This window comes from Pangasianodon hypophthalmus, chromosome 3 (assembly GCF_027358585.1).
Source record: "Pangasianodon hypophthalmus isolate fPanHyp1 chromosome 3, fPanHyp1.pri, whole genome shotgun sequence".
Classification (NCBI taxonomy): Eukaryota; Metazoa; Chordata; class Actinopteri; order Siluriformes; family Pangasiidae; genus Pangasianodon; species Pangasianodon hypophthalmus.
Window position 1 is genome coordinate 8,849,322 of NC_069712.1, and position 15,132 is coordinate 8,864,453.

At 37.4% G+C, this 15,132-nt stretch overlaps 1 protein-coding gene across 2 annotated transcripts; it reads right to left on the reverse strand.

Annotated features, from left to right (window-relative positions):
* Positions 1-4,863: 4,863 nt before the first annotated feature.
* On the reverse strand, positions 4,864-14,894 carry LOC113539365 (uncharacterized). 2 transcript variants are annotated; one of them, XM_034303159.2, is made up of 10 exons: positions 14,461-14,894; positions 14,255-14,367; positions 12,985-13,031; positions 12,435-12,728; positions 11,321-11,605; positions 9,309-9,529; positions 6,946-7,065; positions 6,508-6,600; positions 6,284-6,382; positions 4,864-5,860 (listed from the first exon to the last, which is right to left on the reverse strand). In XM_034303159.2, the coding sequence occupies exons 3-10, from the start codon at positions 13,025-13,027 to the stop codon at positions 5,750-5,752; spliced, it is 1,266 nt and encodes a 421-aa protein (XP_034159050.1). In that variant the 5' UTR covers positions 13,028-13,031; positions 14,255-14,367; positions 14,461-14,894; the 3' UTR covers positions 4,864-5,749. The 2 variants fall into 2 exon arrangements, with proteins under 2 accessions (XP_034159050.1, XP_026790886.1); XM_026935085.3 differs by having other exon boundaries at positions 14,255-14,894.
* Positions 14,895-15,132: the final 238 nt, after the last annotated feature.

A 15,132-nucleotide genomic window follows, 5' to 3' on the forward strand; every position in this document is an offset into this window, starting at 1 on the left:
ACTGTAGAAGATTACAAGATGAATAAAAATCATTTTATATTTTGAGAACATCTCATTTAGTAGCATGTAAAAAACAGGATTTTAAACCTGTATCAAACAAAGCAAAGAAGAATGTAGAATACTACACTAAATGTTGAGAAGTCAACACCTTGGAAAGCATATGCAGTATGTTATCCAGACTATCAGATAATACTTTAAAGACACAATTATCACCAGCAACAATAAGATGGGTGTATTTTTCTGTTATTTCTCACTCACATTTATTTTTGAAAAAGCCCAGGTGAAGGCACATGATCACAAAATACTAAATCAATGTATCAAATTATGTTATTTACACAGTTTAGAAAGATGTGTTAAAATTTCTAGCAAGTCTCCTGCATTTATTTATTTTATTTTATTTTATTTGTTCATTTTAACGAAGCACTTGATCACTCACTTTCAGTAACCGCCTTATCCTGGTCAGGGTCACTGTAGAACAGTCTATCCCAGAAACACTTGGTGTGAGGCCCCTGGATGGAACGTCTGAGAACCCAGAGGAAACTCCACACAGATAGTAACCTGAGATTCGGATCAAACTGGGGACCCTGAAACTGAGAGGAGGCAATGGTACAGACTGCGCCCTTTTACAAAGCAATTAATTTTATGGTCGTGGCCTAATGGTTAGAGAGTTGGACCAGTAACCCGAAGGTCGTGGGTTCAAGTGTCAGGCCCGGCAGGGATTGTAGGTGGGGGAGTGAATGACCAGTGCTCTCCTCCACCCTCAATAGCGTGACTGAGGTGAGACCCTTGAGCAAGGCACCCAAAAAAAAAAAAAAAAAAAAAGAGGTGTGTGTGCATTTGGATGGGTTAAATGCAGAGCACAAATTCCAAGAATGGGTCACCATACTTGGCCACACATCATTTAACTTTCACTTTTTTATATATATTATTAAAATATTCACCTCCATACACCTTTATGAAAGATTGTCTCTAGTCTTTTTTATCTATTTTTTTTTTTTAGCCACGTGAGATAGCAAAGGAGGCAGTGAAAACTACAGGAAGTTGGAGATTGGGTCCTTTTCCTGATTGACGTTGAATTGGATAGTGGAGTCTTGGGAGTTAAGGACATTACTGCCAGTGCATAGCTGTGCCACCTAGCAGGGGAGATGAACAATATTAATGTGATGAGTGTAAGAGGATTAGATACATAACCAGAGAAATAAGGAAGTCTATGAATAGAAAGAGGAAGAATTATTTTATCCCTGATATTCAAATTACTTATAAACCTTCTACTCCATCCTCATCATCGTCATCATCATCATCATGGAAATCAGCACATCATTAATGTCAATACTATGGCACCATTACTATCTTAAATACATAAACTCAATAATAGTCTGCGGTGCATCATCTGTTTTTGTTTTTAGAAGTTGTCACCTCACAGTATTAGCCCTTCCAGTTGAGCTGAGTAACTCCAGCAGGACAGAAATTGGATAGCAAGTTGGTGAAAAGGTGGCATCCTACATCAGTGCCATGCCAAAAGTCACTGAGCTCTTCGGTATGAAACATTCTACTGTGTTTGTCTATGGACACTGCATAGGTGTATAATTATATGCATCTGTTAAAAATAGGCATAGCTAATACAGCTGAAACAACATCTAATTATAAGGGCTGTCCAAATATTTTTGTACATGCAGTGTATATTTTTTTTAAATCGTAAGGTAAGGGAGCATTGCTGCCTTACAGCTCCAGGGTTCTGGATCCTGAGCTCTGGTTACTGTTTTGCAGTTTCGTCCCATGTCTGGAAATTGTGGAATAGAAGGACAGAATGCAGTGGGGGGACAGAGTAAGATAAACATGTGAACGGATGAAGCAGAATCATACAGCCAGAGCAGGTTGGGTTTACGGAGGGTATGTGGGGTTAAAGGCCTAAAAACCAAACAACAGGTAAATCCATGACAAAATCATTTTCCACCAGCCTTATATTTATATATTGCAAGCGTTTACTATGGCTCTGCCATTATATTTCTAGCAGTTGAGATGTTTCTGTTGCTATTTTTTGCAACTTAAAGAAGAATTATTCCAAATAAATGGACTGCATGTAGAGGACATTGACTTAAAAGTAATGATCTATAATGAACAGTTCATAATGGAGAATCAGTGACAAAAATGTGAATTTATATACAGTACTGTGTAATAGACGTAGGCACATGCAAAGAAATGCTGCAGAGCAAAGATGCCTTCAAAAATAATGCAATTAAATGTTTCTACATTTTAAAAATACTATAAAGAGCAGTAAACAGTAATAAATGAAACAAAGACAATATTTTGTGTGTCGACATTTTGCTTTAAAAAAATTACTAGTCTCAGGTACATTTTGTGCAGTTTTTTAGGGAAATTAGCTGGCAGGTCTTACTGAGCATCTTGCAGAACCAGTCAGAGTTCTTCTGGAGACTGTCTCCAGCCTTCATTATGTTTTTTGTCTGTAAAGTGGTCTCTTACGTAATATGCTGCTTTCTTTACTGACCTACAAACATTTTTCCGTAACATTTAATTTTGTGCTGGAAAACTAACGTTTGGAAATCTAAAATGTTTTTGTACTGACTCGATAATGTAGAAGTCCTAAAATTAAAATCTATAACAAAGTTTGTACTAAAAAAAATAGGGTGCCTAAGACTTTTGCACAGTACTGTATATATGTGAGCAAGCAAATAAATATGTCACTTATGATTAAAAATCTATCAGATGGTCTTTTTTTTCATTTCCAAACAACCCTTACAGTGTGTGTGTGTGTGTGTGTGTGTGTGTGTGTGTGTGTGTGTGTGTGTGTGTGTGTGAGAGAGAGAGAGAGAGAGAGAGAGAGAGAGTCTTACGGGGTTAGGGGGCATAGCAGGTGACAGGGCAGGATATAAACTGCAGAAGGGTTGAGGAGGAAATGTAGGATTAGGAGGAGGATGAACAGTACTTTCACCTACAGCAGGGTAGCCAGGAGTATAGACCTGTAAACGAGTAGTACAGATACTGTTAGTCTATATAAGAAATGCTTTTTTAATGGATTTTGCTGTTCCTTTAGGTTAAGGATAGAAATTTCAAACTTTTTTCATCCACTGCCATTAGCTAGAAGGGGTTTAGTATACAACATTCATTTCTTTTACAGTAATGTTATAATATGATAGAATGAAAAACACAGTCAGTCACAAACATCAATTATGACTATTACTAGACTCAAGATTTTTTAATAATAACTTGTACCAGCATACTCAGATCTTACATTGCAGAGCTCCTATGCAAAATGAGTAAAGGTTGGCAGATCTGGTGAACTCTAATTATTACATAAAAGTTATCAGACAGACTTTTTATATTCGAAAATGTTTCCCCACAGCATGTAAACTAATTTGACAGTGAAAGTTCAAAACAGGATGTGAGATCATATTTTCAAAACGCACATCTGATTTCACAAAATCATGTAAGACATGACATCTGCTCATCAGAACGAACCCAACAGTATATCCTACATGCTTGTAGACCCAGGATAAGCTTTATAAAAAAAAAAAAAAATTAAAAAAAAAAAAAAAAAACAATGTTGGGGCCTGCCAGGCCAGCATACAAGCCTTTGGTGCTTGTAAAGGGAAGGGTGAAACATGAATTATTATTATTTTTTTTTTAAATAATTGCATGTATTTTTCCTAATTTAAAGTCTGATGAAACCTGTAGGGATAAAAATATTAATCATATATAAGACCAGCCACACAGTTAAAGTAACAAGAAAATCTCTATATTCATGCATAATCTCAGTGTTTACTACAAACATTTCAATCAGTTATCTATATTAATGAACAGCATGCACTCAACACAAGCCTAAAGGTGTTTCATGCTCATTAGTACTTTCTCAGTCGTGTCTGAAGAAATTAATGCTTTTCACAAAGGTGAAATATTTCACAGCTTTTACAAGAATTGACCACTACATGTCAGTCAAAGACCACAAATGAATATAGCTGCTCATAATAATTACTATTTATTGCTATCATTTCACCAGGGTGTGGTGCTGTGTAGTGCTCGATCCTTCAGCAGCTTCTCATTCCTTACATTTCTCATTATAATGGGTAAATGCTGTAAATTTATTTTACTTACAATTTATTTATGGTTTTTTTTTTTTTTGGATATTTATGTAACCTCCAGTGAAATTGAGCTAGCTAGTTAGCATCTTAGCTGGCAAATGTCAAACACTGCTAATGTTGTTGCCCTGATTTTGGAAAATTCTTTTGATACTCTTGAGTATGGATGTACAGACAGCTGTGCTTCTCATATTTAAAAACCACCAGTTGCCACTGATGTGTGTGCACACACTCACACACCCCTAGGGTGAATTTAGTGTAGCCAATCTGCCTACCTGTATGTTTCTGGACAGTGGGAGCAAACTGAAGAACCTGAAGAAAACCCACACAAACATGAGGAGAAAGTCCATACAAACAGTAACTAGAGATTGGAATAAAACCAGGGACCCTGGAGCTGTCCACAGGTAAGTTAACGTCTAACCAATTTACTGGATGTCCTACTCTCCATGGTCAACTGCTTCAAGCAATTGAAATTACTACTGTCAAATTTTTTGAACATGGAGAGAAATTGGGTTTTTTTTTTATGTCACATACTTTATCAGTTGAGGTACTGGTTCCTTTTATACTCTTTCACTCAAACCCCCCCACACACTATGTCAACAAAATCCAAACTTAAAGCAATTCAGAGAAAACTACCCTTGTCCTGAAGCACATCATGAATATAGGTCTAGAAATATAAATGAAGCAGAGGACAACTGATGCAGATTTGGTCAGATAAGCCGTCATATTCTGCCCAACACAACGTCCTATAGCACTACAGCAGAAAATGTATTTTTCATGTTTTTATTTCTTTGGCTAAGATATGTGCATGTTTTTACAGAGTGCACAAAAAGATAAAGGTGTAAAACAAAAAAAAAGGCATTCCATAGAACTAACATTAAATAGCAGTTCAACCAGGCAAGTTTTGTATAAAATTGTCTTGCATCTGCTATTTTGACTGAACACATTACAGACAGATTAGACTTATCTACATTGTTAGAGCTACAGTATACATTTTTAGTAAATATCTAAAGTAAAAGATCTTCTACATTAAAATTGGAAGAAGGCAAGCCGGCGTGAGCAGTGTGAGGCTCTGGGCAATGTTCTGCTGGGAAACCTTGGGTCCTGGCATTCATGTGGATGTTACTTTGACACATACCACCTACTGTACCTAAACATTGTTGCAGACCAAGTATACCCCTTATTAGTATTCTCTAATGGCAGTGGCCTCTTTCAGCAGGATAATACGCCCTGCCACACTGCAAAAATTGTTCAGGACTGGTTTGATGGACATGACAGAGTTCAAGGTGTTGATTGGCCTCCAAACTCCCCAAATCTCAATCCGATCGAGCGTCTGTGGGATGTGCTGGACAAACAAGTCCGATCCATGGAGGCCCCACCTCACAACTTACAGGACTTAAAGGATCTGCTTTTAATGTTATGGTTGATCAGTGTATAGACAGACAGAAGACAAATAGATAGATAGACAGATAGATAGATAGATAGATATACACACACATGTATATATATATATATATATATATATATATATATATATATATATATACACACACACACACACACACACAGTATACATGGTTATATAAGGTTTCTCTGTTTTGGTTAAATTAGCAGGCATGTGAGGTTGTAAAGGAGGCTGAAGGAGGCTGGAGAATCTACAGGAAGTTGGAGCTTGAGTCCTTTCCCATGTTGATGTTGAATTGGGCAGCAGAGTCCGAGGAGTTAATGACATTAGCCCCAGCGTATGGGGCTGGAGGCTGTGCCACCTAGCAAGGAAGATGAACAATAATGAAGTGATGAAGGAAAGAGAATCAGATACATAGTGAGAGGGAGGAGGAATCATTTTAAACCTGAAATTTATATGACTTCTACACCTTCTACTTCATCACCATCATGGAAATCACCAGTATATTGTGTGCCCTAATAAACCATTGTACACGTCAAAGTTATGACACTTTTAATATAATAAATACATAAATACAATACTATATGGTTCTATACCAATTTAAAGGTATTTTCAACCATTTTTACTACACCTAAATATATCATGTTTTAACCGCAACCCATAGACTAGTATGAGACACAGTGCAAATCTTCAAACACTCTTTAGCACAGAGTTCAGTGATAAGTCATATTATGTAATAGTAATATAATAAACATAAATCTAAATGAAGTAATGGAGGAGGTACCTCAGGCTGTGGAGGTGTGAGTAGTGGAGTCATAGGAGTTATTTCCCCTGTGACTGGCTCAGGCCCAGCAGGAGCATTGTACATTACTGGAGCAAAACCCTGCAAACACACACAGGTACAAAAGAGGAACAATTCATAATGTACATATGTGAATGTAAACATGGCAACAGAACTGCAGAAGGCAACAGAAGGTAAATATGCAAAAGAGTGAAGCAGAATCGTACAGCTGGAGCAGATTGGTTGTAGGGAGCACCACTCCATTGAGGAGGCTGAGCTGGAGGAAACCCAGATGCAGGAGCGTATCCGGGGTTAAAGGGCTGAAATACAAGCAACAGTAGATAAATCCACGAAAAATTCATTTAACAGCAGTCTTATATTTGTATATTGTGTGTGTGTTCACTACAGCTCTGTCATTATATTTGTAGTAATTGAGATGTTTATATTGCTACTTGTTCCAATTAAGGAAAATATGGATCCCTGAAATCAAAAGAGATGGGCTGCATGTATAGGACATTCATTTGGAAGTAATAATCTATTATAAACAGATCATGAGTGATCATCAGTGACAAAAATCAGATTTTACATAATATGAGCAAGCAAATACATATGTCACTAGTATGTGATATTATAATTAAAAATGTGCCATCAAATGTGTATGTTACCGGGTTAGGGGGCATAGCAGGTGATGTGGCAGGATATCCACTGTAGGGTGGTTGAGGAGGAAATGTAGGATTAGGAGGAGGATGAACAGTACCTACAGCAGGGTAACCAGGAGTATAGACCTGTAAATCACACAAATACTGTAAGGCTATACAAGCATCAGCACTTGGTTAACAGATTCAGCTGTTTCCTTAGGAATTTAAATTTTTCTTTAAATGTTTCATCCACTGCCATTAGATAGAATGTGTTTAGTATACAGCATTCACTTTTATAATAACTTTCAAATGCGACAGAATGAAAAATGCAGTCAGTAACCACATCAATTATGCAAAATCATAAGCAAAATTAATCATAGTCCTGCCAACAGCATTAAAAGGGCAGTCTGAAAATATTGTAATTAAAGACTTCGCCCGACAGAAAAGACCAGGGGTCTCATTTATCAAAGCGTGCATAGAACAAGTTCTAAATTTGTGCTCAAGAGCCACCAGTATAGCAGGTGATGGCATTTATCACATTTATCACATGTGCATACACACAGCTGTACGCAATGGATGTTCATAAATCCCAAACATGAAACTTGAAATTCATGTGATCGCACATGGCCACACTCATTTGCATAATGAATGCCCCCAAACTGCCATATATCGTACACAACTTCCCTTTAAAAAGCCAAGCAGTCAGCTTGTGGCAATGCTTGTTACGGACAGTATAGAGCATGACAAATTGTCAAAGATGATGAACTTCATCGACAATGTAGAGTAGACAAAGTAGAGCTACTGTTGCATGAAGTACAGTAAAACAAAAATTGTTTATTTGGCATTTTTATGAGTGGTTTGTCTAATAATTAAATATGATTTTTAAAAGAAATTATGAGAACATGTGGACATTCTACTGTCCCAGTTACATTCAGAAACTCTGCAATGACATGAAAATTCATCATTTTTTCTGTCTTTTTTTGCTGCCTGTTTTGAAAATGCAATGGATCGTGGTGTGAGGGATGTGAATGAAAGAAAGACATATTATTTGACTCACAGTTGGTTAGGAAATGCCAGAGCTCTCTCTAATTTCTCTTAGAAATGTGCCAGTAGATAAGAAAAGAGCACAAGTAAAATTGCACTGGGCAACAAAATTGACTGATGATCCACTCCTCACTCTCAGTATAGAGTTTCCAGTGGACCTTGCTGTGAGCATTGAAATCTTAATTATTGTGTTACCATAATTACCCTCTCAATTATGCTGATATGATGGACAGTAAGTGAGATGGAAGCACCTCATAAATAAGTGTACCTGCAATTACACTTTTTTTTTTTTTTTTACCATTAGGGGCTTCTACATATGTGGAAATACAGCAGGCACATCCTCATGCACAAACAAAACTTGATAAATCACATTCTGTGCATAGAAAGGTGCATATGCACAGTTTAAGCAAAGAACTATGCATATGCACACTTGATAAATGAGACCCCAGAAGCTTAAGGGTGCTATTCCTTTGTATGTCTAGTCCAAATCAGAATGAAATACAAAGCACACATTTAAATCAATAAAAAATAAAAAGGCAGTCTCTGACTGCTGTTTTCTCTGTATTCATACGCAACTGCCATGTTTACGTCATGACAAAAAGAACTTCACCGTAGGGCTAAACACATCATTTCACGATTCAAACCAGGGCCAGCTGGGCAATACAGGCCCCTGCCTAGGGGCACCATCTAGAGAAGTGGGGCAAACATTTACATGCCCTTCAAATGTGCATTAAATTACATGGAACAAACACCTGAGTGTCCAGTCAAATGTGCCACTGCTGCCCTGCTTCATGCCTTCCACAGAAGGGAGCACTGAAACTGTAGCCCTGTTTCAGACCGGATGCACAAGCAGGACTTATTTGTACAGCAACATGTACAAATCTGGCATGATGTAGTGAAAATATGTGCATTCTGTAAAACCAGGGCTGACAGAGATGTATTGGGTGGTGTGGTGTAGCTGGGATCAAGTACTATTTCCAGTCAAAAGGTGATGCATGCACTAAGCTTCAAAAAGACACAGAGGGCAGGCATGGGTGACTGGGATCTGTGGCCATGAGGCTGTGCCAAGGATTAGATAAAACTAAGACAGAAGTGTGTGTTTTTTTCACATCCTGTTTGGGATTGGGGGAGGTAGGGGGTAGGTTTGCAGAGAGTCTAAATACTGCATGTGTAAATGCCTTAAATTCATCACCCAGTCCTTCCTGGAATGTCCCAAATAACCAAAATTAGTGCAATCTCCAGTTTTCTAGCTAACCTGCACACCAAAGCACACAAAATCTCTGATATAATTGAGATGTGGGGTAAAAATTCATGTTGCTCTTGCATTGCTCTTGCTGATGTGTTACCGGTGTGGGGCCCGCAATAGCTGTGGAGTTGGCGTAGTCTACTGGAGGTCCAGGTGGATTAATTTGGTTGTCTAACATCACAGTGGTGGTGGTGGTGGTGGTGGTGTGTTGGCTTCTCTTATTACAGATCTTCTTTCTGCAGCAACAGTAGATACAGGGTGGTATACCAAGCAACATCAGCAGACCCATTAAAGGACCTGCATTCACTCCCTCATGATGATCTAGAGAGAGAGAGAGAGAGAGAGAGAGAGAGGGAGAGAGAGAGAGTAGAGTGGGCAAAAGAGTTAATAAACCAGAAAAGAAGTAGCAGGTAATTTCCTCAAAAGATTAAAGAGGAGAACGGAACATGGAAAATGATGAACAGCGTCAGTTCCCTACAGACCAGGCTTGTTTAATTTTAACATTATGAATATCAGTTGGATCATATGTCATTTTATAATAATGGTAGATTTAAGACTTAATGACACCATTTTACAGTCATTTAAAATATCCTGCTATTGTACTGAGTCTGGCAGTTTATTATTTTTTTTTTAGCTTAGTGTATGGGAGTCACGTAGCTGCTCTATTAATAAGCCCGTTTTACCCGTGCAGTGTTTTACACACTCCCTCTGTCAATCACTGGCAATTCTAAACCTGTTAGAGTCGTCCCCAACCCACCCCCAGGAGATGGAGAGCTAAATAAAGGGTCTGCCTATGTGTGTGCAGGGGTGTTAACTATGGAAGCTACATGACCTGAACAGATGTTCATCACCAACAGTGATGTATTGTGTGATTTCAACTCAGGACAGCAAGAGAACGTGACTGATGAAGGAAGCAGTTTAAATGACTATAATGTGCAAAGCCTAACATGAAGATGAATGGCAGCAGTAGTTTTGGAAAACACTGAAATGTCTAATAAAAAATGTCATCTAGCCAGCGGTTAAAGATAATAATATTTCTGGGAGAATTTTCCAGTTACATTAGTTTATCCAAGGCCAAAGCATAGAATTATACATTTACTATCTGACTATAATGGTCTGTGAGGACAATGGCCCTGATTTGCTCTCCTTGATTCAGATATACTTTATGATTACAGTTTTGACTTTTGTAAGCTTCAGTATTGGTGAGGTTAGTATTGGTGAGGTTAGCTAATTGGTTCATTTTACATATTGCTTTTTATTGGTGTAGTTCTTCAATGATATGCTTTACCAGTATTTGGTTGCATATTGTGCTGGTGTATAAGCTTATGTATTTACTTGGCCCTAATTTGTTTGATATTTAGGTTTTCAGTGATCTACTTAATTAACGTAACTAAAGACCAGTAATTATGTTTATTCTAAGATTTATACTTGACAGAATATACACTACTGTCAAATGTGTGAACCCACCTGTTCATGGACAAGTTTTCTTCAAGGGTACTATTTTCTACTACTTCTGACTAATGATAAAGACATTAACACTATGAAATAATACAACTGGAATAATGCCATAGCAAAAAAAACTGTTAAACAAATCAAAACTATTTTAAATTCTTAACAGAATTCTTAATGATTCTTGGCATTTTCTCAAGCAGCTTCATAAAGGAGCTTCACGCCGCAGGAAGTTCCCAAATAGGCCAAGCTCCTCACTGCTTCTCCAACAATGAAAACTCATTGTTTGGGGAAAACAATTTACCTAAAGTAAAAACTGCTCATTAAAAATCATTTTAATCCAGAAATAAATTTATACATGGACATTAACTTCACTATTCACATCCTTTAGAGATGTACTTTCAAACACGCGCCTTTATCAACATTTCTTTAGATCAGATATATGTTTTTATTGTCTTGGTGTGTCCAGTTTTTAATGGTAGTGTAATGAAAACTAAATCACTGTATTATAATAATAATTGTTGATAGTTGATCAGTAATAGCTGTGAATTAATATTACAGAAGGTGGTCCGTTGCAAAGTTTGTTACCTCACAGGTCCAGCATTCCTTTAGACTTTATAAAATATTTTTGGGAATATTCAGAAATTCCATGTAGAAACTCACCAACCAATCTCATAGAGATGATCTTGACTTTGCGATTTAGACGATCTCTGAGTGTGTAGTTGCCCACATCTGACACATTGACATTGAGCACCTCAATGCTGTTGCTAGTCACCTGGATCCGTCCCATGTACTCAGGATGTAAGTTGCCCACAGGTGAGCCACGCTCCACCAGAGTGAGGTTGAAATCATCGTTTGAAAAATGTAGTGTGGCATTATTCTTCGAAACACCACTCAGTGAAATGCTTAAGGTTTCACCAGCCACACAGTCCTGGATACCTGTTTTAGCTTTTAAAACAATCAACAGAGATAGTATTAAATATGAAGTTTGTACAAAGGATATTGTACCTGTTGTATATAGAAAAATGTGTGTTTCTCTAAGCATATCGTGGCATCGTGCACAGACTCTTGCATAATGTGAGCATGTCCATTAGGGGACAGTGACACATGAACCACACTGAAATTTACAGAATTTACAGAGATGACTGCCAGACTCGCACCCATGGAAGGGACAATGTCAGAAGGCGAGAACGAAGAATACTTCAATATTTTGCAGTAAAAATAATAAATAGAAGATAAAATATGCTGGAGGAAAATAGAAACCTTGCATGTCCAAATATAAACTAAGTTAATTCTCAGTGAAAGCACTTCTGAAGCATTTGCACTCATCTCCACACAGCAGTAAGAAGTGACTCTTGCATCAAAGCATTTCAATTTAACCAGTTTTGAATCCACAATTCTATCAAGCTTGGAATTATAGATGCTTTAGATTTTTGTTAATTGAGTCAGAAATTTTATTATTTAACATTTCATTGTCTAGACTTGAAATGTAGCTGGAACCATACTACTTTAAACAATATTATTCTGAATTTCTTTAAACTTGCAGAACAAATGTCACAATGCTTACAGGTACGCAACTGGACACAACTCTCTGCCAATCAATCAGCTTTCAAGACTGGTCAGTGCACAGAACCATAGACAAAGTGATTAGTTGTCTGGCTAGGAGGTAAGGTAGCTCATCTCTGCATGTCTGTGGGCCAGGCTTATGCATAATACCCCTTTCTGCATCATGACACACATATGTGTTAACACAGAATTGAAGCCTAAAGTCACTTACTGATAACCTTCAATAAATGGATGGAAATCTTTTTGTTCCAGAAGTTATACACAGTGTAGGTTCCCTGATCTTCAAATGTGACAGAAAGAATTTCAAATTTTCTGTTATCATCTCTTCCGATTACTATTCCCCTTTTAGTTATGGAAAATCTGGACCAAAGGACATTCTTCTGTGATTCATCCGCAGAGACATACTCCAAATTCTCAGCCCCAGTCGGCAGCCTGATACTAAGCTGTTGTCCGTACATCAGTTTCTCATGATAGGTCTTAGTCGTAGTAGTAGCAGCAAAGGAGTCTAAGGAGAGAGAGAGAGAGAGAAGGGGGTGGGAGACTTTAAAAATTTACGTAATAACGTCTACCATACCATAATGCTAATAAAATTAAGAATAACAAAATGATATAGTTTTCTTTGTGGTCATCAAATCAGAGAATTCACAAATCAGAGAATGTGGTACTATTGTACTCTGAATGATGCAGTCTTTGTAGAGTAATATTCTGAATCATTCTTGGGAATGCATGAGAATGTGAAAAAGGGAAACAAAATTTCTTACACATAATATGAACTGCTAAGAGCAGGATCCAGAAACCTTGCATCTTTCTGTGAACGAAAGAGCGAGATGTTAAAGTTGAAGTCATGTGGACACTAGATTATCATGTCCAGACTGGTCCAAAACAGGAATCTCACAAATATGTTAACCACAGTTAAGTAGGAATATATATATATATATATATATATATATATATATATATATATATATATATATTCCATATATATATATATATTAGGGGTGGGAAGGAGTGTCCAAAAAAATGGTCTGACTGATTTCTTTAGAGCGTGAGCTGAGAAATGAGAATTCTTCACTCTATGATTATTACATTAGCTAAGCAATAAGATGACCTATTGTTTTTTTAAACATCTCAGATTGTGAAGAATTCGCTTGTATTTTTATTTAATTCATTGATCAAAGGTAAATGTAAAATTCCTTAAATACCATTTCTCAGTTCAAATACATTTGATTGAATAAATCAATCAATACAATACAACAATCAATAAATCTAAGATAATGGACAATTTAAAAAAAAAAAAGCCCTAAAATATGCACATATAATTCATTCTAGCTTTAAGTCTATTTTTATTCTATTCTTTATTTATTTACTGATTATACTGCATATATTATACTGTAGTCATTATTTTAAAATCTTTTTTCTTTATTTTTGCTGTTTCCGAATTTATTCCTTCATGTAATTTTAATACTGTGTTCTGAATTAATGTCATTTTTCTTTTCTTTTTTCCACAATGAGAGGGCGTGTTTTTTCGCATTTATGCAGAGCAATCAAGCTCAGATGGGAGAATAATTGTGAGCAGCCATGAATTCATGACGTCAGAAAAATAGTGATCTCGAGAGCTTCATATTCTTTTAGAAAGCCGAGAGGCATAATAACATACACTATATGACCAAATATAACACTGCATGGCCAAAAGTGTGTAACAAAGGTATGTAACAACTACTGCATTTGTGGGACACAGCACTGGAAATCAGTCATACAGAGAAGTTGAAGTGAAAGAGTCTCCAGTCTTAATGTGCAGTCTACCGGGAAATCACAGCAGCTTTTCTGCAGCACGCAAATCTTGTTTTCATGTGCATTCGTGTTTGGTGGTTTTTAAAGCAGTCTATGAAACAGCACTTAGAAACGGAAAAAAACACAAAGATTCCTACCACTTGGTACAGAGAGCTGACTAGAGATCTCGCACAGCTAAACACACACACACACACACACACACACTGCAGAGTAGGGCGATTTAATAGAGCTCATACTCACCTGAGATTGTTTTTCTGGAGTAGATGCAGGAAAAAGCTTACTTTCCTTGATCAATGTGCAGTACCAGGGGGAAGCAACTTTATCCTAAACCGCGCAACACTAGAGGCAATCACCTAATAATAATAATAATAATAAAGCATCAGAAATACAGCCCGATGTGCAGACAGTAAATCATTCCAGGAACAGAGAAAGCCAACATCATTTACAGCACAGGCAGATAAGATGGCGATTGGCCAGAGGAAATGGGTGTGGTCTGGAGGACCTCCTGCTCCACAGACACTTGCTTTTCGGAGACACTGATGTCTGCATTCGGCTTTCTTTTACTTTTTGTTGTTGTTGTTATTGAAAAATTAGAAAATAAAAACATGACAGTAACTGCATGTAATGTGTATTTGATATATAATCATTATACGTAACGTCAGTCTGCTTCAATCTACACCATCTGTTTGTAATAACATCTCTCATTCTTCTCACGCAAACTCTGCACTCTACCCTAGTCGGGAAAATGGCGTCACGTGGATTCCGGCAATCACGTGAGTAAATAACTTCAAACATTCCTCTGGGAGGCGTGATGAAAGAAGTGAGATGTGCATCTACATTCAAATGTTTCATACATAATAGTGTTCCTGCGGAATTAAAGACACACTTTTACTGGAGGCGTTTAATGGAACTTCTGTTGAAAGAAATAGGGAAAACTTTCTCTTTTTGAACTAAAACTGATTGCACCCCAATCTCCACCCACCCCAATCCCTACCCCCTCTGCTCCCCAATCCCCACCCCCTCTGGTCTCCAATCCCCAATCCCCACCCCCTCTGCTCCCCAATCCCCACCCCCTCTTCTCCCAATCCCCAATCCCTACCCCCTCTGCTCCCCAATCC

Excerpts from the sequence above, each read along its gene's own strand:
- LOC113539365 (XM_034303159.2), bottom strand. The coding sequence starts at position 13,027 with ATGCAAGGTTTCTGGATCCTGCTCTTAGCAGTTCATATTATGT. Across the intron at positions 7,066-9,308 it reads CTATTGCGGGCCCCACACCG|GTCTATACTCCTGGTTACCC; the intron begins GTAACACATCAG and ends TGTGATTTACAG. Across the intron at positions 6,601-6,945 it reads CTGCTATGCCCCCTAACCCG|CCCTTTAACCCCGGATACGC; the intron begins GTAACATACACA and ends CTTGTATTTCAG.